General features: G+C 50.4%; 7 protein-coding genes across 7 annotated transcripts; 2 read left to right on the top strand and 5 right to left on the bottom strand.

Annotated features, from left to right (window-relative positions):
* Positions 1-563: 563 nt before the first annotated feature.
* Positions 564-3,122, bottom strand: PpBr36_04813 (uncharacterized protein; the record flags this gene model as incomplete). Its single annotated transcript, XM_029891972.1, has 3 exons — positions 564-2,054; positions 2,134-2,168; positions 3,077-3,122. 3 exons carry the CDS (start codon positions 3,120-3,122, stop codon positions 564-566), a joined length of 1,572 nt encoding a protein of 523 aa, XP_029750508.1.
* Positions 3,123-3,653: 531 nt separating this feature from the next.
* On the bottom strand, positions 3,654-4,703 carry PpBr36_04812 (uncharacterized protein; the record flags this gene model as incomplete). The annotated part of the gene is made up of 1 exon (XM_029891971.1): positions 3,654-4,703. The coding sequence occupies one exon, from the start codon at positions 4,701-4,703 to the stop codon at positions 3,654-3,656; it is 1,050 nt and encodes a 349-aa protein (XP_029750509.1).
* A 1,115-nt stretch (positions 4,704-5,818) lies between these two features.
* Positions 5,819-6,166, bottom strand: PpBr36_04811 (uncharacterized protein; the record flags this gene model as incomplete). The annotated part of the gene is made up of 1 exon (XM_029891970.1): positions 5,819-6,166. One exon carries the CDS (start codon positions 6,164-6,166, stop codon positions 5,819-5,821), a length of 348 nt encoding a protein of 115 aa, XP_029750506.1.
* A 1,434-nt stretch (positions 6,167-7,600) lies between these two features.
* Positions 7,601-9,796, top strand: PpBr36_04810 (uncharacterized protein; the record flags this gene model as incomplete). Its single annotated transcript, XM_029891969.1, has 3 exons — positions 7,601-8,979; positions 9,061-9,274; positions 9,347-9,796. The coding sequence occupies 3 exons, from the start codon at positions 7,601-7,603 to the stop codon at positions 9,794-9,796; spliced, it is 2,043 nt and encodes a 680-aa protein (XP_029750507.1).
* Positions 9,797-14,729: 4,933 nt separating this feature from the next.
* PpBr36_04809 (uncharacterized protein) lies at positions 14,730-14,930 on the bottom strand (the record flags this gene model as incomplete). Its single annotated transcript, XM_029891968.1, has 2 exons — positions 14,730-14,775; positions 14,839-14,930. The coding sequence occupies 2 exons, from the start codon at positions 14,928-14,930 to the stop codon at positions 14,730-14,732; spliced, it is 138 nt and encodes a 45-aa protein (XP_029749655.1).
* Positions 14,931-17,484: 2,554 nt separating this feature from the next.
* PpBr36_04808 (uncharacterized protein) lies at positions 17,485-20,390 on the top strand (the record flags this gene model as incomplete). Its single annotated transcript, XM_029891967.1, has 5 exons — positions 17,485-17,488; positions 17,540-17,607; positions 17,789-17,805; positions 17,966-18,528; positions 18,793-20,390. 5 exons carry the CDS (start codon positions 17,485-17,487, stop codon positions 20,388-20,390), a joined length of 2,250 nt encoding a protein of 749 aa, XP_029749654.1.
* Positions 20,391-20,771: 381 nt separating this feature from the next.
* On the bottom strand, positions 20,772-22,438 carry PpBr36_04807 (uncharacterized protein; the record flags this gene model as incomplete). Its single annotated transcript, XM_029891966.1, has 3 exons — positions 20,772-21,620; positions 21,717-21,890; positions 22,016-22,438. Coding segments are annotated over 3 exons (1,446 nt in total), but the record flags the coding sequence as incomplete, so codon positions are not given.
* Between the last annotated feature and the right edge of the window lie 293 nt (positions 22,439-22,731).

Raw genomic sequence — 22,731 nt, 5'->3', positions numbered from 1 at the left:
ACTACGCCAGACCGAAACTCCTGAAATCGGCACGAGTATTTGGAAGAGGAACAAAAGAATCCTCGCCATGACATTTAGAGGGCATCTCATTATTGCAGCCCCCAGTGGATGAGGAGACGGACACATCATTGCCCCACAAAAAGTGGTTTCGGGACATATCCGACTGCTTTCATCGGTACCCCAGAGAAATGAAAACACGCGAGAACCTGCAGGCTGGCATTCTACCCCATGGAGATGCCCCCAGATTGTTGACTCGCACCATTGTCATTGCTGCAGAAGAGAGGATATGCGGAGAGGTGCGGAGTTATGTGGAGAAGGCCATCGGCAACATTGCCGCTCGGGTCGCTTCTCGGTCGGCATACCACCAGGCGAGCAGATTCTGGCTCCAAAGGGAAATTTGCCGGACTCAAGGGCGTGACGTCCGCGATGCTAGAGATTCGCAAGACTCCAACAGCGATTGACACATGCTCACGGTATGGGCGGTGTTACTGCAGCAGACCAATTCAGCTCAAGGTCTTTACTGTATGGGGGGATTCTGTGGTCGAGTATCGCTGAACTGATGCCTATACAATAGCCCAAATCCGGCTGAACACGGCGTGCATGACGGACCGAATGTCCTGGCGGGTACCTGTTAAATCTTGACGCCGTTGCACCTCTTCCAGAACTTGTGCTGTGGCCCTGGCGTTTGACGCAACCGTTTCCATCTTGATAATCTGCCCTCGGATCCACTCTCGCTCATTTGGATCCTTCTCCTCGGAGCCTAACATTAGTAGCGGCCATAACAACGTAACTGGAAGTGACTCTGACGTTTGTCCTGGTGGATCGCTGATTAAGGTTCTCTCCTGACCCGTCCTGGATCCTACTGAGTCGATGTTCTGTTGCCCCGGCGACGTTGGCGCATTGTAGCTGCAGGACTCATCAACCATGAGTTGTGCTAGAAGACGGATCTGCACAAGCGCCTCCTTCGTATCAGCTGTCAACGGCAGGTGCTTGTATGCCACACGATGAAGATGGACCTTGCTGGCGTGGAAGTTGGCGAGATATGCTCGAAATGCCCGTGTGATTGAAGCAGCTACCTCAAAGCTCACGTGTGGCGCTTTCAGTTGCCCCGCTACGGCATGATCCATCAACTTCGGTCTGTTATCGTATAGAGCACGTAGGTCTTTGAGAATGGCGGCTGCTATGTTCATCACGTCGGTTTCATCCTCAACGGTGCCACGGCTCCGATGCCATGGATCGATCTTTGAGATGCGGCCCATGAATGACTGGACCTTTTGGTAGAATATATGGCCAGGCTGGTATAGCACCTCAAATAGAACATCCTCAATGTCATGACCGGGATGTGTCGGCTCGTCATCGGGGTTGTCCGCCGTTGCTGGCGAGGCCTGTACCAGCAAGCTCTCGTCCTTGTCGTTCAGGAAAAGGCCCTCGCCTCCTGCCGACACAGCACGGGCATCCAGAAGACGAATCCATGAGAGTATTTGCATTTCGACAGGATGAAAGTCACCACCTTCGCCAAGACTGAACAGCTCGTAGGCACGCTTGAGGTTTGCATGTGTCGTATCCATCCTCTCCTCTAGGATGTCGATATAGCAAAGAAAAAATAGCGTGGCCAGTAGGTTCTTTCTTTGTTTGCTGTATTTTGCTAGATCCCGGTCGGAGGTATCCCCTACGCGAGAAAGCTCGTCACTTGCAGCCTGATAGTGGACCTGTGTTGTTTGTAGCCATGGAGTCTCTCGACGGCATCGCAATAGACTCGCAAATGCTAGGATAGCGGATCGAACCATGGAGGATTTGGTGGCCATGGAAAGAAGTACATGTCTCATAGTATTCCATTTCTTCTGCTTCTCAACCTCTAAAAGTGGCGGAACAACCGAGTTGACAAAATATCTCAACAAGTCGCCGTCCGCACCTTGAAACGTCGTTTCATACCCGGGTGCAGTGGGTGGGCTGAGTGACTGGTCAGCGGGCCTGGTAGCTCCGCTCTCAGATGGTTGGTTGGCCGCCGAGACCAACGGAAAATCGACATCAACATGCGCCCGAGTGTCGGGCGTCTGCAGGACCGAATGAATGCCAAGTGGTTAGTCATATGCACCTTGGGCTTTTCAAGTGCATGACAAGAGGGGCAATTACCATCCACTCATTATCAAGCTCCAGTTCCGTATGGCCTAGGAGTCCCCCATCAGCCCAAAGAAATGTGGCGTAGTCAAAGAACTGGTCGACACCCGAGGTCTGAAGCGTTGCTTGTTCATGTCCTTGTCCCTGTTGACTCCCTGGGCCTCTTACGGAGCGACGTACGGCATGTGTGCCGAAATTTGGCAGCCTTGGTATGCGCTCCTCGCAAAGGGCTCTGGCCTGTGTTCTCGGTACTGCAGGACTTGGTCTCGCATCGGAGCTCGGGGTGGCGCCGCCGGGCGTGGCAGAGGATGTACGCCACTGACATGACAGATTTAATCTTTGGCAATGGCCGCAGTGTGGTCGATTCTCATCACAGCGGACTTTTCGTCGTCTGCTCCTCAGTTTTCATCTTAAATATCAGCAACTCTGCGATCTCTGAGAAAGTGCAAACTTGGTGCGCCCCCCATACCTGCAAGTCAAACACCCATTCTTGGACCGCACCGGGCGACGAACTTGGCTACTGTTCGAGCCGTCCTGGCCATGGCTACCAAAATCTTCAGTATTACGCGTCATAGTCCTGGATTAGCATCTGAAAGGTCGCAATGAAACATTTGTCCGTAGAAATTTCCATGGTGTCGCAATGAGGATTTGGATCCATGTGATGCAATTCTTCTCAGATGAGAGATGGTGGGAAACCCACTTGACGACAGTTGCAGCTCAAGCCGGAAATTTGGAGATTTGCGGGGTAAGCTGAGCGCATTAACTGCGGATCTGGAGTCCTACAGGGGCCTCAAGCCTTGTATCCGGCAATTTGGCTGATTTTTAGTGGATCTATCCTAGCAGGGTATGGCGGAGATTTGTCTTTCGAGCTTGGCTGTAGTTTCTGGGTGTCGCAGGTGCTGGCTCGAACTCCATGTTACCCACGGCTTTTCTTAAAACATGATTGCTTCGTTCCTACCTATCATGACCGGGGCGCCACGTTCCTTCCCGATCATGTTGGCCATTGTTGCCAAAATGGTAGCTGCTTTCACCCATTCAAGCAAGACCGCAAGCGACTTGTGTGCTTGCATGGGCTTCTAGGCCGAGGTCAGCGCAGTCACCAAACTTCTGTGATCTTGAACGCCTAAACTGGACGCACCCGCCTGAAACTAGCCTTTTGCACCCGCGCCTTCTGCTTGCAGACGACCTTTCATGCGTCCAAACTTTTCATTCGTGGATTCTGTTGCTCAGGCTCAGTCGCTTACGTCTAGGGACCTACATAACACCTTTTTATACATGCTGAACAGCCATTCGCAAGAACAAAAGAATGTCTGGCAATGAGGGATTGAGCACAAGGTGAGAAACCTGCATGGCAACTATTTGCACCGTTCTTCAACCGAAACTGAGGGACCGCCTAGGATCTGAACACCAACACAAAGCATACATTTCTTCTACGATGAGAGCTGCCCGAATTCTGTGCCCATATACCAACCAGTACACATCCAGCTTGACCTGCCGCCACCTGTACGCTCGGCAGTGCCACACTACGACCCTTTTTAACCCTTGATCAAGTGCTTGTTGACAGGTGTCAAGGGTGCCTCTCCGCTTAACACAGCTAGCAGATTTTTCATGCTCAGGCCTTCAAAACCGCTTGTTGTCTCCAGCGCACCCCCGGCCGTATGGCTCGTCAAGGTTGCATTGCGGTTCTTGATCAAGCGCTCGTTGACGTTGGGCTCATCGGCGTGGACGTCCAATCCCACCGCAAAGATGTCGCCTTTCTCAAGCGCATCCGCCAACGCCTCCTCGTCGATCAGCGTGCCCCGGGCGATGTTGACCACTCTTGCCCCCTTCTTGATCTTGCTGATCCTTTCCCTGTCAAGCAGTTGCCCTGCCTGACCTGGCGCAGCGAGCACTGTGCAGTCTGCTACTCCGAGCATCTCGTCGATAGTTTCGAATCTCCTGGCTCCGCCGATGGCATCCTCTTGTTCCTTGCTCTTTGCCACCACATCCACGTACACCACCTTCATGTCGAGGGCCCTGTGCGCCTTTTGAGCGATCCTGTAGCCGATGTTGCCGAGGCCGACTATACCAAGCGTAAGCCCCTGCGGGTTGTGCGCGCCAAAGGGTGCGTTGCGGTGCGCGTCGAGGAACTTGCCGCCATCTCCCGACCGTGCCGCCATGTTGCTCCACTGCATGTTGCGAAAGACGGAGAGGATGTGGTACAAGGCCATGTCAGCAACGGCCTCGGTCGACGCCGTTGCGCCGTTGCAGTAAAGGATGCCCCGCTCGGCCATGACGTCCACGTCGGCCCAGTCGTATCCCGCCCCCGCCGCCGTGTATACCTTGAACGTGTCGGGCAGCAGGGAAATGAGCTCTCTGTCCCAGCGACCCATCTCTCCGCCGCTGATCCAGAATGGCTTGAAGGAGCCGGCGATGTGACCCCATTTTCCACTTCGTAGTGCCTCAAGGAAAGCAGGCCGCTGGCGCTCTTCGAGCGAGGGGCGGATTATGGTGAACTTGGATTCGAGCGTCGCATAAAGGTCGTGGTTGAACTCGACTGGGTCCCCGAGATGAAGAACAATGGGCTTTTCCGTTGAAGTGGCCATGTTGGTAGGAATCTGTATATCTCTTTTGATGAACGTCCTGTTCTGGTGCGCCCCCTTCCTTGGTCAGTGTAATTGTGATTTTTTAATTGTCCAGATCTATAACTCATAGTTATGTTTAGTTACTTTCATGCCTTTTCAAGGAGCTGGCAGAGAGCGATCTCGGATCTAGGCTTATGATGCCCCTCAGACATGGCCACTTCCAACAGCCAGTGCTGCTGTCACTATATGGGTCTTCTCCGCACTTGATCATCGGATCTGGTAGCGCTGCCGAGACTCAGCCGATCGCCATCGGCAAAGTCTCCGACCAAGGGACCTCCCTCATACCTGAATAAGCATGCCGCATTATTATTCACCAAACATACCAGGAAGTCATCAAGTATTTTCCTGATTGGTCTACTTGACTCACACGAGGACCAATCGTCAAACGAGCCAAAGGTACAAAGTTTCAAATCCGCCTACTGAAATCGCCAAGTTGACTGCATAGTACACAAGCGGGGAGTAATTTGTATTCTTGAAAGAATCAAGGCTTGCCAATAGAATCTTGTTTCAAGCTTTTGCTCTCGTCAGTCGGGAAGTTGTACAGCCATATACACCAAAGCCATGTCGCAAAACAACGGCAAATGTGCAGGCAAGCATCTTGTATATATCTATCTACCTAAATGCTTGACAGTTTATTTACGTATTTGTTCACTTTTGTAACTACTCCTGCACTTACTTTGGCCAAAATTCCACTACTGTTTGACATCCAGTTCTGCCTACGTACCACTTCTCTTTACGCCTTGAACAATTCAGCTTAGATATTGAATGGGAGGCAGGTAATGCTTGAGCTTGCGTTTATACTCAGAGTAGATTAGTAGAGTATTACGCGGATATTCTGCGCACTTTATAGTCAGCAATCAGCATGTCACAGATGTTATATGACCTTTAGTTAAAACAATATTTTAGAATTCGCATGTAAAAACACCCAACAAAGCCGGTTGTAGCTTAGATCCAAAAGCCTGTCCAAAAGCCCAAAGATCCAAAAACCCGAAATTCCAAGTCAAATAAAAAAGCACAAACTCCAACAATCCTAAGAAAACAAAACCGATAACTCCAGCTCACTTCTCCCCAGTTTTTCAAATCCATCCATCCTCAGGTGGGGGAGTAAGGAATATTGTCGGGATTGGAGGGCGGCGGTGGCTGGTCTGAGGCTGCTGGCGCATTCTCTTGGGGATTTGGTGCTGCTCCTTTTCCCTCAGCGGTAAGTCAGGGTAAATAGTCCTGCGCGGGCCCGGGCGAAGGTGCTCCGGAGGTGGACTGGGCCGAGCAGGACCCTTGGGCACGGGCGGAGGGGGCGGCAGCTTGTAATCCTTGGGTATTATGCCACAAGTCAGGCTGTTGAGGATTACGCTGATGGTGGTGGGCTTGCCGAAGTGGCTGGGGGCGTGCTGCCCGTTCTGGCCGTCCCTAGTGCTGGTATACATGGCTGCTGATGTGTTGGCGATGCTGGTATCTGGGCTGGTATTGGTTAGTGGAATGCCATTGCTATGGGTTTGTGTACTGAACTAGCTGAGCCGGGATTTTTTCTGTTCATCAAGCGAGATCGAGATGTAGATGGTGAATAAGGAAAATTAACATACTTTGTTGGTCTCGGAGAATCTGAAGCTCGGAGCTTGATTGGCCGAAAACTTTAGAGCTGTGTAAAGTGGAAGATGTTTGAAGGAGTGTGTGCTGATTTCACAGGTACGATCTGCTTGTCGGGTCACTCTTTCTTGGCTGATATCTTGTGAGATTGTCGTATACTAGGGTGGGTGGGCAGTCTTGATGTTGGTAAGAGAGTTTTGATAACTTTTAGGGATGATGGATGATAGCTGTCGAGCTACTGGCTTTTAGATCTTGATGTATCTTTATAAACAAAGCGCTCAACAGAAGGAGAAATTACAGAGAGGAACTCGCTCTTGTTATATAGGTTTACCTTGTCGTTCTTTTCTCTCAACCAGATTGTTATATTCTACGTGCATCATGCCCTCATGCACTTGAGGGAGCATACTTCTATAATACTGCAGCTTGCTTTAAAAACAAAAAAAAACTGCAGTTGGGACTTTGCCACTTTGGTTGACCTACCTACCTGCATACCTGCAGTGCTGCACACTCTAACTTGGAAATCATCAGTATCTAGTTCAACATAGGCTAGCTGACTTGACCGGGCACCCTCCAAAACCCTGGCTACTCCAGCATACCTACCTCTACAAAAACTGCAATTTAGTCTAGTTTATCAAGGTGCCAGTCTGGATCTGCTCAATGCTTGGTACCTTCCGACCTTGGTATTGACTATTGAGGGGCCAGCCTGCCTGCCCACCTTGACCAGCTACCGAAATGCTCACCAATGTCTAGGTAGGTACCAGTCTGCATTTTGAACCACCGTTCATGCATGCAAACTTCTGCCAATAACAATTCTATAGGTATCAAACTCGAATAAATAGTCGATGACGAGGAAATAATCGTAATGCCTCTCTTCGCTAATAACCTATGCCGGTAAGAATCACAGTGACAAGATATTTGTTCCCATTATCCAATCTCTCATTATTCTTTATGTGTGTTGCTTTATTATTCTTTTTTTCATATTTTTCCCTCGCCGTGTTTACTCAAGTATGACTCTTCAAGACATATATGCACAAGCACTGCTTCCTGAATGCATGGTTGTCGAGAGTTTAATTAGTCTAATTCATTAAATTAATTCCAAACCTTAGCCCGCAAAGTCACATATCACGTGACAGACAGCCCGCCCCACATCCATCCAGACTGTGCTGTGCTGTTTTTGTGACATGCTGGCATTACCATGCAGGCAATTGGACAGTGACGCAACGCGTTGGCAATAGAGTGAGTGTCGTGCGCCGGCAAGGCTGCAGAGCTGCGACATGTTGCGAAGAGGGCTCCCAAGATGCCAACGCCCCCGAAGCCTGGTGCTGCGCGGGGACCCATCTTTACTTGTGACGCTGCTTACTGGTGCAGATGGAAAGGCTTCTGCTTTGCGACGAGGGCCCAAAACAACGCGTCGGAGAGGTGGCGCTCGGTGCAGTGCATCCGACAAACGCCATTTCCAGCCCTCCTCTCTTTGGCCAAAACCTTTGCAAGTTCTCGAGCGACAGGCACATCGCGAATTGAAGGATGGAGAGCTTTCGGCTGCCGCGTGTGGGTCGCCTGCACGATCGTTTACCTTGGCTTGGGCGGATGTGCCGAATGCCGAGCGCGTCAGCCATGCTGTCTTCGATTGTGCGGGCGAGATAAGTCGCTCCCCTGGCAGCTTGTCTAGCGCAAGAAGAGTACGACTCGGGCACAATCGCTGGTCATTTGCATCAGGACTCCAACCTCACAGAATATTCATTTCTCAGAGATACTACTCTTCGCAACCGGACGCGCCAAACAGCGCCAAAGATGCCCCGCCACCTCTTCATCTCGCCCATCGAATGGCAGAGGCAGCGGCCACCTCCTTCGCATCCATAGTGGTGCTGGCCGTCGGCTTCGCCATTGCCGGATATGCCTACCACAAGACATACAAGGCCATTGTTCTCAAGAAGATGGCCAATGCCTTTGAACCCGGCGACCCAGTCTTGGAGCTTGCTGCGTTGGGCAAAGGGATGCCTTACCCGCTCATCCACGGTCACCACCCCGACGGTAGCGAGGTTGGCTCTCATCACTGGGTGGCTCGACCGGAGCAAGACAAGGTCGATGCCATTGTGGCAGGTCGCATTAGTGGACACTATCATCTCCTTATTGGGGAGAAAGGCACCGGGAAGACGAGCATGCTTCTCGAGGCGATGCGAAAGATTGATGGAGAAGGCATCGCCATGCTTGACTGCCACGCGGATCTCGAGTTGTTCCGCATACGCCTCGGCAAGGCACTCGACTACGAGTACCACGAGGATTACATTGGCGGATACTTCAACGAGCGAGGACCAAGGGATACCACGGCATTGCTTGACATTGAGCGTGCTCTCAACAAGCTCGAAAAGGTTGCCATGAAGCGCCGAAAGACGAAGCCCGGCCGGCCTCTTGTGCTCATCATCAACCAGATGCATCTACTCCGTGACGACGAGGATGGAAAAGACTTGTTGGAACTCTTGCAGCAACGGGCAGAACAGTGGGCAGCGGCCAACTTGGTCACAATGGTCTTCAATTCGGATGATTACTGGGTTTACGAGCGCTTCAAGCAGCTCGCTACACGAATGGAGGTTCTCGCCGTTCAGGATCTGCCCAAGATGCAGGCTACAGACGCTCTGAAGAAATATCGGCGAAGGTAAGCAAGCCATGACTTGGCTGCCTATGATACCACAAACAGCCTTTACAGACATGACCGCTGACAGGGAAACATCCACAGGTACCATGCGCAGGAAATCGATGATGCGACTGCCGATAGCATCTATGGACAAGTTGGCGGCCGATTGTCCTTCCTCCATCGCGTGGCCAAAAGCAAGGACATGTTGGAAACCTGTCGCAAACTCATTCAGATTGAGAAGACGTGGTTCCTCAACCAGTGCTGGATTCTTGGCTCGACCATGGATGACGACGTGATGGACCAGCAGAAATGGGCGGTAAGTGAAAGACTATGGACAGCCTTGACCTGAAAAGAACGGAAACTAAAACAAGAAAAACTGTGACGACAGGCTGCTGCCATGGTCCTCGCCCTAGCTCTTGTGGATAAAGAGACGGAGATGGAACATACCTACGATCCTGTCAAAGGCCATGTGCTGCCTTCATTTCCGGTTCACGAGGCCCAGCAGATCATGACGCGAGCCGACTTCGTCCGCGACTTTGACCGACGGAACCTCTTCGCCATTACGAGTTCCGCCGACGTTCGTGCCTCTTCGGTTCCCATGCACATTGCCTTCAAGGAGATTTGCTCCCAGCCCGGATTCCGCGAACACCTCGAGGCGACAAACAAACGTATCGCCGACATTGAGAGCTTGGGCCGCACAAGGGAATTGCAAGCCAAGGACCTCTTCCTTGGTGGCAAGTACGAGATAACCCAGAACCGGGGGATGACGGTTGTCGAGCTGAAGGGAATCGAGCCGGATGGATCTCCGTCTGACCCAGATGATGCAGCACCTTCATGACTCTAGTAGTTCAGCCATGCATATCTTGGCTACCACTTTCCTTTGTCTGTCTTTTTTTGTCCAACCATGTGTCTCATGTACCACCACCCTTGTATATCTTGGAGTTAATGGCTTGTACCTCGATAGACCTAGACAGATTGATCTCGTGATGCTCATTCCCAATTTCCAGCCAATGATGGTACCATCGGCTGTGACCTATATTTTTGTTTATAATGCGGACCCTTTTGCCCGACCTGATGGTCACATTATCTTGGCAAAGCTACCGATCTGGATCAATGATATGCTATCGTCATGATTTCTCACAGATCTCGCATTACCCCACAGGCTGTCCGACTCACCGGATCGTTCGTACAACAAGCATAACAACCAGAGCCGCAGACTCTCAAGGATATATGTACTGCAGGTACTTCCATAACAAGGCCACTGGTATCCGGCATTTACAAGATGGGCATAGTCTTTGCGCCATGCAGGTTGCCTTGCGGCAGGAAAGCCGTACGCATTCCCAGGTTCTAGTTCTTCCCAAAAAAAAAAAAAAAAAAAAAAAAAAAGGACTTCAAGACAAACACCAGTGCAGCCCTGTCGATTAACAAGGAATAGGTGACAGAGGGGTGTAAATTGTCTCTACTGCTCTGCGTGATGACGATACAAAATGTCAACTGCGCTGTCGGAAAGCTACGTAGCCGGTGTGCTAATGTCAAGCTAAATCGATCTAAGGGCGGAGCGCACATTTCATAGGCAGATCTTAAGCCACGTCTCTTAAGATCCCCATTGAACATCAAGTAGTTTTTCACGCTACATACGCTACGAACGAAGCACCATGAGTGCTTGGTCTAAGGAGCTTCCTCACTTGCATCGTTAGACTTTTTTTTTTTCTTTCCCCCTTGTCTCACCAATGCTCTATGCTATACCATTTCCTAGCGCTCTTAGCTAACCTTGCTCTCTGTTATTGTCTCTGACCCAACTTTCTGCAAGTCTATCAATGACCAAGTTACTACAGTCACGAGCTCCAATTTTATAACGCGCGCTACAAAAATTCTTTGCCTGACAGAACTGGATTCCATAATCAGTGGTTGTCACGCCTTCCGACGCAACACGCTTCTGGACAAAGTCGATTACATCCTGAGTGTCGCAACTGCAACCCCAAAGATTTCCTCTTATCAGTTTTTATGGCTGTTTCGCCAATCAATAAGCACCCTATCTTTTCTTGCCTCTTGTTTATTATTTTTTTCTTTTCCTATTTTATTGCGCCCCGTAGTCCAGTATGCCCCTCTATACCCTGCCGCTTTCGTCTATGCCTGCAGGACAAGACGCACGCCCCCTGAAAGAAAGAAAAAAAAAAATAAACGAAAAAAAGTCCACTGTCCCACCCTGACGGCAATCGGCTTGATGCAGGTCCCCTTGGAGGACCAAACCCTAAAATAGGAAGTCCAGTTGGCCTCTATTTATTTATTTATTTATTTATTTTTTTTTCGGTGACGTTTCTTCTTCAACGGCGTTACATGACTGCACGACTCTGGCGTGCGCGTGTCCCGTTTAGCGTAAACCTTGAACTTTAGCAACGGGGTCGAGTGGTCCAAACAAAAAGTGCCCTGATAGACCATCGGCATCGGAGATCATGAAATTGGCAGCGCCCTCAGAACTAGAACTAGTCTGGACGACGTGGCATGCGCTAAGACAGAAGAAAACAAGCAAAAAAAAAAAGAGAAGACAAAAGTAATTAATTGATGCTTGTTCTATTGATGCTTTCTCTTCATATTGAAAGGACCGATTTCTATTATAGTTTTGATCATTTCGAAAGCTTGTCGAACTTTGCACTAGCACACAGCATATCATGTCCATCCCACTCGTGGTGCACGTCTGTTGGGTGCCTGAAAGGAGTGTAAGTGGGCAGACTGTCTTTCTTCCTCTTGTTTTGGTTTGTTTTCTTCTCGTATTCTCACGCGAAATGACATTTTTCTTAACCCCATTTTTTCGGGGGAAACATATCACATTTTGATGGGATTCCACATCTCGATTTACCAAGCTATTGTTGCTCTCCGCAAAAAAAATTGCGGAATCGGAGAAAGAGACACATAACAATCCGCCAAAGGGCCGACGGAGAAAAAAAAGGAAACAAAGAAAAAAAAAAAAGCTACGCGTCCCGGCGCATCTTGGCTGCCGCGAGGCGGTCCGATTGGACAGTCCGAAAAAGTCGGAGATTTCGACAGTGAAGCAATAATCCTCCCTCCATGGGGATGGTCTATAATGACCCGCTGCTATACAGTAAACCAAGACTTTTTTTTTTTTGCCTCCTTTTTACTATTCCCGTATAACGTACCAGCATGTATAAAAGCCGCAGTTGCAATCATCATTTGGGCGGCCCACGCGGCCGGTATATGGGGCGTTTTCAATTGCCAAGAGCACAACAGTGGGAAGGGGAAAAAAAAATATGATAAAACAAAGGGACGAAAAGACATCAAGTCAAAGGGGAAAGGCAAGAAGACGCGATTATTGATGCTTGATAAAGGGGGTTACGTTGTACTACTTAGCGGGTCATGATATGGGGTGGAGGTAAGCCTGGTAGGAACAGAGGTCTCGTGCAGTCGGCGGATTGGGTCATCGGTGCTTTGTCATTCATCCGTCACATTTACTGGAGGGATGTCAAAGGGTCCTGTATATTGCATGCTTTCCTCTTTCTTGGAATATATGATGAGTAGGTAGCCACCAGTGGCTGGAGGAGCCACACCATTCGGGTCATCCTACCGCAGAGGGGGTGGCACAGACTTTTCTTGTGGCCTGATCGTAACCCAATTGTGATCATTTTAATGATCCTTTGGAGGGGGGAACTGCGCCCATGCCAAAATTGTGACGGGGGTGGCGAGGGAACTTTACAGTGAACGGTTGTCGACAAACCTTTGTGGTTGTATTCACTACCGACGTACCGTACCGTACATACTGTAAGTTGGCAGGGTTCGTGGGGGCTAAGATCGAGGATCTCAGACCGCTACTCCCCCTGGGTCCCTGTCACTAAAGGAGGCTCTTTTGCTTGTCAAGGGGGGGTTTTCTTTTTTATCCTTTCTTTTTCCTTTTCTTCTTATTTCCTTCAGGCTTTTTGGGACGAACTGGGGGATCGGGGAATGGACAGTCGCATCTTGGGCACGCCATTCTCGGGCGCGAAACTATCTGTCCAGGGTGCGATCGACGTCAAATAAAGATCAACCATAGCACATCAGTGCAACATTTCAAATAATTAGCGTCCCTAACTGTTGCACGCAAGCAGGCAGCCACATCACTCGCGTTTACTTTTTGGGTGACATCGCCCGCAGGATCCGGGCTAACTGAACTGACTGGGTGGGCAGAAATTCGCTGTGCAAGTACGTGCAAGGAGGACATGTGGCAAAAATTCGACTACCGGAGCGGGTTGTAACATTGTGGGCTTCCTGTTATTCCTGCCATGCCATTAATTGTATGATACCACAGTAATGGCGCAGTCCTGCAATTTGTCGTGACGAAAATAGGCCAGATGCGAACGAATTTATCGAAATGGCAACCACACAAAGTAAGGTTTTTTTTTACAAAAGAAAACCCCAAAGAAGAGCAACAACAACCGAATGGTACCTGATAAGACTGGAGATTATAGGACAAGGGTTGGAAATAAAGGGTGGGAAAGAAAAGAGTGGGAAAAAAAGGGCGCATGCAGCGTTTCCATGTGTAAATGCTGTTTCTTTTTCTTTTTTGGTTAACCACGTAGTATCGTAACCCTCTCCTTGACCTGGTATTGAGTTGCATCGAGAACCGTCCGCGCCTTGGCGTGTGGGGTACAAGCTACACGGTGCCAATTTTTCAAGGGACAAACTTGTTCAGGAAAAAAAAAAAAAAAGCACCACCGTCTGTGCTCAGACTTGTTCGTCTTCAAAATGTCTTGAAGATTCACCGTAGGTGACGACGCCCAACATGGACCTCTCGGATTGAAGCTGAGCCGAGCAGAGCTGGATGGGATGTTGATGTCATGTCGAGATGATTGGTCATTGCTCCCAGCAGCTGTCTGTCGTGTTCAGCTGGTCATTCCCAGCGTCGCCCGGCAGTTTGTGGCCGAATGAGCGAAACCAAGTTTTTTTTTTTTTTTTTTTTTTTTTTTTTTTCAGTAATCTGCAATATCCAAGTCCATCCCAAATCGTCAGAAGGTATAAAATGTTTACAACTTAGTCTACTATCAACGAGTGCACGTCAAGACGTGATCCTTTTTTTTGGTCGTTTTGGTGATGATCAACACTAACTACAAAATACCAAGTATGGTTATTAGCGGCCCGTTCCTTAGTGGAGTCGAACTGGTCAGTCTATTCTGGTTCTGGACGAAGTGGGCATCGGGAGGCAGAAAAAAAAAAAAAAAAAAAGTCCTATGCTGCCAATTCAGCAAGCGATTGGTTTGCGACGCAAACCCCTACCATCCCAATCTGGACAACTTACGGAGTGACGAGTGGGAAATGAGCAAAAGGGATTTAAGGATCAAATGCTGGTCTGTTTTTGAACTTTTGATTTCTGTACATCATCAGCATCTGCAAACGTGGGGACACACCCGATGAGAACTCTAACCCCCCCTTTCCCACATATCCGAACCGTTTGAGTGTCAAAATTGCATGACGCGTTTTCTTTATCTGCGTTGCCAACCCCAAGGACATTTGAGCGCGGCAATCGATAAATGGCCCGAATTAGCTAACGATTTATCAATAATTGATCGGACATTTCGGATGACAGTCGGGTAAAAATACCCCGGTGACGGCTTGTTTGTCTGCCTGGGTCCGGGTCTAGACGACAACATCAGCACATATTATACACTAGGACGTAACTCGTATCACTTTTTTTTTCTCTCTCTCTCTCTTTTTTGGGAAGATTGCGGAGGAGAATAGAGGCGAAGCAAGTGGCAAAGTTCAATCAAGGTAGTCAAATACGATATTCAAGGACCATAACTGGAGCCAGTGACTGCCGCCCTGGTCTTTTCGCGTCAGCTGAGACATTGAACCTTCGGAGGTGTTTCTCGATTCTTCTAATTCGCAGCAATTTACTTTACTAGCGCCCATTCGGTCTCCCAAAATGCGGCGCGTACTGGTAGTGGAGGGTGGAACAAGTATTCGTCCGACCTCGTCTTACCATGCATATATGGTTGGCTATCTACATTGGGCATCCTATCTGACTTTATCAACATAGGCCGGGAATTTCGCTAAGTATTTAAATCCGTATCAGAAGTAGTTATCACCGGCGATATGAACAGTGATCACGGCAGATGAAAGATGTTCAGTTTATGGGAGCATTGCAGCTGGTGTGACATAGCTAGCATTCAGGGAGATCAGGCGTGCACCTGTGATCGCTGCTGCGTGCCCAAGATACCTATCGTACCTAATCAGGTATCTACAATGTCTACGGTAACTTGATGGAGCTTGGCTTTTACCCTGATCTTGTAGCTCCGATGCACATAAGCGAGTGATCCATCCAGCTAACTCCACGCGAACCTTTACTCTAGGCATCTCGGTGTTAATCGGGACAGCTGCGATCCGCAATTCGCATTCGTACCCACATGAGGCCTAAGATCAGCAGCAGTGGTCCTCAGCCCCGAGAGCCGAGAATTTACTTGTTCGCAAACGGATATCTATGACTGCCCGACTTGGCCGAGTCCGGATGATGGTTGCTGGAAGGGCTGTTGTGATGAGTGCACAGCAGGGATTCGTGTGGGTGGGCGAAGCGCGTCTAAGGCCATGGATCTTCAGCTAAGGTCCAGGATATAAGTTGTGGTGCCTCGACGCTCAACCCCACTCCACCCCGCTTAACTACCAGCTGCTAATAAATTTCACTGGATTGCAACCTGTGGCTTAGGAATACTACAGAACCTCACCTCTGTACCTCCTTTGTACAACCCTCGAATGCAGCTTTACTTGGTGGGACGGCTTAGGTGGGTGTTGACCTGCGATCCGGGATGACCAGCAAAAAGTGATCATCAACTCCATCCCAGGGGTTTCCGTTTTTCGCAGCCACATAAGCCCCAACGATCAATAATTAAATATTTGAGAACAATTGTGCAGTGAATCCAGACCTTTCACCCCTGGCATGCGTATTTCTCCACGAGATGTGGGGGGAGACAAGGGAAATTCCGATATTGGAAGAAGCATACTTGCTTTTGACTTTAGGATAAGAAAGCAATCTTTTGTGGCGGGCGAGGTTTTGGAAGGGAAGTTGAATGAGCAAAACTTTCCCCTCATAACCTTAAGTCCTTAAGTCGTCTGGCAGATTTCACCTGAACCCTTTTTGTCTTGCAAGCCACACGAAGAGGAAGTCGCGATAACGTTATAGACATCTACGCTGTTACCCTTTCGGAAATGGTAACGACAGATCTATCTGCGCCTACCCTGCGCTGGCGATGGCGTTCAAATGACGAGCGCTGGTAGTAGCTAGAACAAAGTAGGTACCCGAAAGGTAAAGTAATGTGCTACCCCAAAGCACTGCGTAGGTAGGTACCCTTACCCTGGCTACCCATCCGGGTTGCCTAGAACAAAAAGAGAAGAAAAAAAAAAGGCATAAAATAAATCTTGTGATGATGAAGGTATTGCCGAATGTTACCAGTGGGCGCCCCTTCGCAAAAGACTCGCCTGAGCTTGTCCATAAGTGTACTCCGTGACATGCAGAGTACCTTACCTGGTTGTCAGTCAGGTCTGCCTCTCCTGGCCGTCGTCGGTGAGGCTATTGGATCCTCGACTCCATTTCAGCCTTGGCATATCCATTCTTGTGCAGCAACCAATTGGGTGGTTGGCACTTTAACATTTGCCCCTCCGGCCACCAGCTTACTGCCGTCGGAACCCCCACCAAGACCCACCTGGTGCCTGGGCCCCATCTTTCTGCTTTTCGCGCTCCTTCCGTGCCAATTGGAATGGAGGGAAACTGGCGTTTTGGTATGGATTTCCTTCCTTTCAAGTTTGTTTCTTGACCATTTTGCATTTTGAACTGACTTGACTACCTACTTTTTCTCTTCTCCCTTTGATGTGTTTTGCAATCAAGACCGTCTTTTGCAGACTTTTCCATCTTTATTTTATTGCCTGCCCAGTTGATACTCACACATTTATTTCCCTTTCGCTAAAGAAGTCCGCTGTTGCATATTTTTTTTTTAATAAAAAAAATAAATAAAAAAAAAAGTTAATTACTAAGTAGGGAGGCAGGTAATCAACACTTGAATAGTCACCCTTCCATGCCATCAAACCTAGGCACTGGTGTACTTACTACGTACTATGCAGTAGTCTCTTCGTACCTACTATTGGCAAGATCCCTAGCTCGTACCCCCACCGTTTCTATTGCCAGGGTTCGATCGAATTACAAGTCATTTCGCCTTGATCTCGCCTTGGCGCCCTTCTTCTAGCCTAGCCTCTAGCCGCAACGTGCAGACAGACAGTCATTTTCGATCAGCCTCTCAATCCCGCTCCAGTCTAAAAATAAGCGTGGCCACCTACTTTCCCTTGTCTACCCAAGGCACCTTATCTTAGCTACAGGAGACGTGCAGACAGCGTGCTAGCTGTTGGATCTGGCATGCCATGCTTGGTCACCAACTCTCTCCGTCCTCGTCCTTTCTGACTCGGCGCCGAATTGCACACTGTCGCTTGACCTCCACCGGGATACGACCTAGTTGTAGTCCTCGTATGCTACGTACCTCCACTAGAGATACTCTAACTATGCGTACGTCTACGACGTGGGAGCATGGCTTACGTGCTGACCCCACTCACTCAGTTGTTGAGTCTGCATTCGACATCCCACCGGCCCTGCTCAACACCCCCAGTAGCGGCGAACCTCTCAAGGTAGGTGTAGAAAAAAAAAAAAAAAAAAAAAAAAAAAGGCTCAGGTCGACTTGGCTAGCCGCTCACTAACCACTCACCCACCCCCCCCTCTGCCCTACACCCTCCCCTCCCGCGACCAAGGCGTCCCGGTCCGCTCTACCCTATGCGATTCTATAACTTCGCAGCTTGTCCTCCCCCGTAGTACTCGAGCACTTCTTCGTGAGCATGGATGTCCTCGTTAATGACATTGTAAAACCATGGATTGTTCTCTCCCTTCAGTAGTAGGCAGCGGATGCCTTCCCTGGTCCAATCGTCACAGTTTGGACTCAGATGAAGATCAACCCTTGGTCCTGGAACATCCCCAAAGATGGCTCCATAGTGCCTTTTCTTTGGGCTCCGCCCAGTCGGCGGTTACGATCTTGCCTTCGTCGACTGGAGCGCACTCGACCCCTCCTAGCCACCTGTCGCCCATCAACACAAGCATCAACATAGCCATGCTCGCCGACGCAGGCATGCTCAGCAGTAGCAGCATCGGGAGCTGTTCAACATTAGCCGCCGCGCCCGCCATGGAACACTCGGCCTCGTCTTCATCGTGCACCTCATGGAACATAGACTTTGCAGATTCAGATGAATTCAGCGCCGAGGAGGGTACAAATGAGATAGGTTGGGAGCAAGGCACTGATGGAGTCCTGACAGCTCTCAAACCGGAGCCGATGGATGAAGACACCTTCTGCCTGGACGACTTCAAGGAGGCCCCAACCATCACAGACCTAGACGCCCAGACTTCTACTTCACCGAAGGTCAAGAGACCCAGGGGAAGGCCACGGAAGCATCCTGTCCCAGCGCTTCTCAACACCAGCAAAGTTACAAAAGGTCGTTCAAAAACTGGCTGCATCACCTGTCGGAAACGCAAGAAAAAGTGTGACGAGGCAAAGCCACGATGTAAGCATATGTTTTCCGGAATAACGGCTTCTCTTTTCTCGTCCAGGCCCGTGCCAACCTTCCTCCGTTCAGCTACTTACTACGTATTATGATAGGTTTAAACTGCGAAAAAAACGCCGTCGTATGTGAGGGGTATCCAGAGAAACAAATATGGAAAAGCGGTAAAGAGAGAGCAGAAGAAGGCAAGAAAAAAATCCCGATCATAAACATCAGTAAAGTCAGCTGCCATAACTATTACTAACCGTTAACTTTCCCGCTTTGTAGCTCGTCTTCACACCCGTGCACTCCCGACAATTACCATGCAACCGCTGTTTGACGGCCTCGAGACAATCGAAGATCGCATCTTTTGGAAACACTACAACGACCACCTTAGCACTGTACTCACTGTGGAGAGTGAACACCGCAATGCGTTCAAGGAGATGCTTGTGCCCATCGCCACGAGACATCAAGGATTGATGCACTCCATATTGTCTCTTTCGAGTAAGCATCTCGACTGCGACACCCCATATGCCTTGAACCTTCTCAAGAGGTACCCAGGGACAAGCATTGAGGAGCTGCGGAGCCGATCCATATACCACCAGGCCCGCGCGATGCAGATCCTCACAAATGTGGACCACAGCCACATGGGATCCTGTCCAAACCTTAGATCGGCCTTCTACGGCCAGATGCTCTGTCAAATCCTCGAAAACATGGTCGAGGGTCGCGCCGATGGTGAGCACAGATTCCATCTGGGCGCTTACCTGAGTCTCATCAACACCTCACCCCCTACCGACATGTCTTTCCTTTCCTTCATCACCGAGTTTTTCCAGTTTCACATCTACGCCGACGAACTGATACGTTATCCCGGCAAGCCGCATCAACCGCGTCTCGCCACTGAAGGCTGGGAGCCCGCGCATCCTATACAACCCGCGAGGCTCCTGGGGGTTGCCGACGGTCTCTTCAAGCACCTTTGCAGCATCACCACCATTCGTAACCGCATCAGGGACAGCATCACGATGCATGCAGACCCTGTAGTCGATTACCCAAGCCTATACAAGGCCGAAGAGATTGTGCAGGCTATATATGACTGGAACCCAACGTGGCCAGCCAATGATAGCAGGGAGCGGGTGGCTTTGCTCTACAAGCAAATGATGTGGGTGCACCTATATCGCACCATATACCCGCCTTCGCCGTCTTCAACTTCAACCTCGGGCACCTCAACAGCAACGCAGGGTTCTTCGTCCTTGGCAGGCTGCTCAGCATTCTATGCAGGCGAGCCAATTCACACTCCTCCCAAGTCAACATCTACATCCCGCGCATCCTCCCCTCGCTTACGACCGAGCACAGCCGGCACATGGTCCAACGTGATGCAACCAGAGATTATGGTTGCTCAAAGCACGCGCCGGCACTCTGTCGCCAGTGGGCACCCAGCTGGTGCCATCACCGTCGCCACGCCATCCTCATCATCCGTATCTGCGTCTGAAGCATCACACCCCAACAACTCCTCACCAATCATGTCCTGTACTCACTTACGAAGCGACTCGCCGCCGCCGATCCGCCTCCCGACCCAAGATCCTCGGGTCATCTTGGCCATCAACGAGTCTCTGCAGATCTTGGATACGATAAAAGCCAACGACCCGGCGCAGACGCTGCTTTTGATCCCTTGTATGGTCGTCGGTGCTGCATGTTTCGCACCCGCACAGCAAGACCGTATTCGCGACGCCGTCAACAGGATCAAGGGCTACACTGGCCTGCGAAATGCAGACAGGGTCATGGAGCTTCTCGAGGAGCTGTGGCGTCTAATGGCCGAGGGTGAGTGGTTGGCCGTGTGGGATTGGCAGGGTGTTGCACATAGGATGGGCCTCGACTTTTTATGTGCCTGATCTTCTTTGTCTCTGTTTCATGATTATTCTTTGATGTATTATATCCTCTTGTGATGTCTTGATGTGTTTCCCCGTTTACTCTCTTCCTCCTGTCTCTCTTTTTTTTTGTTTTTATTTCACAAGCGAGCGTGGCATTAAGTCATCATACACACGAATTTTGCTGGGTGTTATAACTTTTTCCTATCTTGTTTCTCAAACATGATCAAACGTAAGGTCTTGGCAATGTGAACGGCTCTTGTAGGATAAACAGGAGCATAAAGAAAAAAAGAAAGAGCCAGAAAACCATAAAAGAATATATATACATTTCGAATCGAATTTGTTTGTACCCTCCAAAATGAGTTCAGTCATCAAAAGTCGTCGTCAGGCAAACGTAGGCTTATTTTACAGCATATTGAAGATGGCCAAAACAGCCAAGCCCCAAACACAATTATATGCCGAGTTTCTAATGCTTGCCGAAGCGTTCTTTTTGTCTGGCGACGTCTTGCCCGCGCCGTCATCGCCACCACCAGGATTGGACCCAGAGCCCTCTGTCATGTTCGTAGACAAGGTGGAATTGACCAAACGCTTCAACTCGCCCATGGCGTACTTCGGCGACCTCCAATCCGACCAGTCATGATTCAGAATACCCCAAGGCTCGTCATGGTCCTGCTTGCCCTCGCGGATGTAGTAGCTCCCCGAGATGGCCCAGATCATCCAGCCGGCGCGGACGTCATCCCTCAGAAAGTCCTGGATGCACTTGGCGTAGGTGCTGTTCCACTCCTGGTCGTTCTGGCCCCAGCCAAACTCGGTCATGAGGGTTGGCAGCCGGCTCTTGACGTTGGCGCGGCCGGGCGCGGCCGTGCTCATCGCGCTCCAGCCGCCCTGCAGCAGGGACTCCCTGAGCCCCGTGCAGTTCCCGGCGAGGCGCTCGTTGATGATGTTGGCGTAGCTGTGCAGCTCCAGGACGAGCTTGCTCTCGGCGCCGTCAAAGTAGTCGCCAGGCCTGAACGTGGCCCTGCCGGGCGTCAGGTTGCTGCCCTCCACCACCGGCTGCAGCGTCGTGTCCGAGTCGAGCCCCGAGAGGAACACGAGCGCGTCTGGGTTCGCCTTGTGGATTGCCGCGGCGCCCTCGCGCGTCCGCGCGTACCATGTCTCCCAGTTGTACGCCTGCTGATACAGCGTGATGTTGGTCAGGGGCTGGCGGAGCTCGTTCCGCAGTGACACTCCAATCAGATTGGGCCAGTCCCTGGTCTGAGGGCGGGTGGGAAAAAAAATTAAATGCTCATGTCAGTCGTCGGCTTGGTGTAAACCGTGTCGGTGTGGTGTAATGTGATTGGGTTTGCTTACATGCTCAGTCATGTACGTGAGCCCACGCGTCCAGTTGGCCGTCGAAAAGTACGTGTCTCCCCACCAAGAATTGCCGTCCAGGGGAGAACAGCACCATTGAGCCTTGGATACGTGGTTGTCTACTAGCACGTAGATGTCCTGTTTTGCCAATTCTGCAGCCACTGTATCAAACGCCTTGTTGTTCGTACGGAAACAAAAACTTTGTAAGCTACGATGCGAACCCAACCAGCGCTGTCGGCCTAATTAAAAATGAAAAAAATGACAAAAACAAAAAGACTCCAGAATCCTCGAAAACTCACTTGTAATCTCGTAATACTGTCATCAAATTGAGGGTTATTCCTCTTGACCATTTCCCAGACGGCCGTGCCGTTCTGCTGGCCCAGGGCGGCGATCAGCGACGTTTGCACGGGGACGTCGGCGCCGCCGTTGGCAAAGATCTGGTCGACCATCTCGGTGGCATAAGTCAGACGGACCACGTTCATGCCGAGCCTTTGAATGCGGGCCGCGATGGCCCCGGCCGACTGGTACTGCAGGCCCTCGGGGATCATAGCCTCGCCGGCCCCGGGCCAGTTGATTCCCGCCAGGTTGACGTTGGTCTTGTTGTCGGCAGCCAGGATCCACCGCCCGGACGTGGTGAAGGGCCCGCCGGCGAGCAGCGCCGCGGCCGGCGCTGCCAGCGCGCTGAGCGTCCCCAGACCTCGCATTTGAACTTGTTGTTGTGGGCTGGAACGTCCGGGGTCGTGGTCAGAGGGGTTCCCAACAGATAAGACCAAAGAAAACGAGGAGAAAAAAAAGGGCAAAAAGACGACAGACGCTTTTAGCTGGATTTTAAGAAGGAAAAAAAAACAGCGTGTCGTGGGATTCAGCTAACATGTCAAAGCAAAGAGGAAAGCAGTGGGATTTAAAATGGAAAACTTAAAAGGCCGCTTGGAGGGGGCTTGGCGGGGGAAGCTTGTTGGCATTCGCCCTTCGTCGCAACAATTAGATTGTGCGCGGGGACAGTCGGATCTCAATT

Source organism: Pyricularia pennisetigena, chromosome 6, assembly GCF_004337985.1.
Source record: "Pyricularia pennisetigena strain Br36 chromosome 6, whole genome shotgun sequence".
NCBI lineage: Eukaryota > Fungi > Ascomycota > Sordariomycetes > Magnaporthales > Pyriculariaceae > Pyricularia > Pyricularia pennisetigena.
Note: the sequence above shows the minus strand (reverse complement) of the source record. Positions and strands in the feature narration are given on the sequence as shown.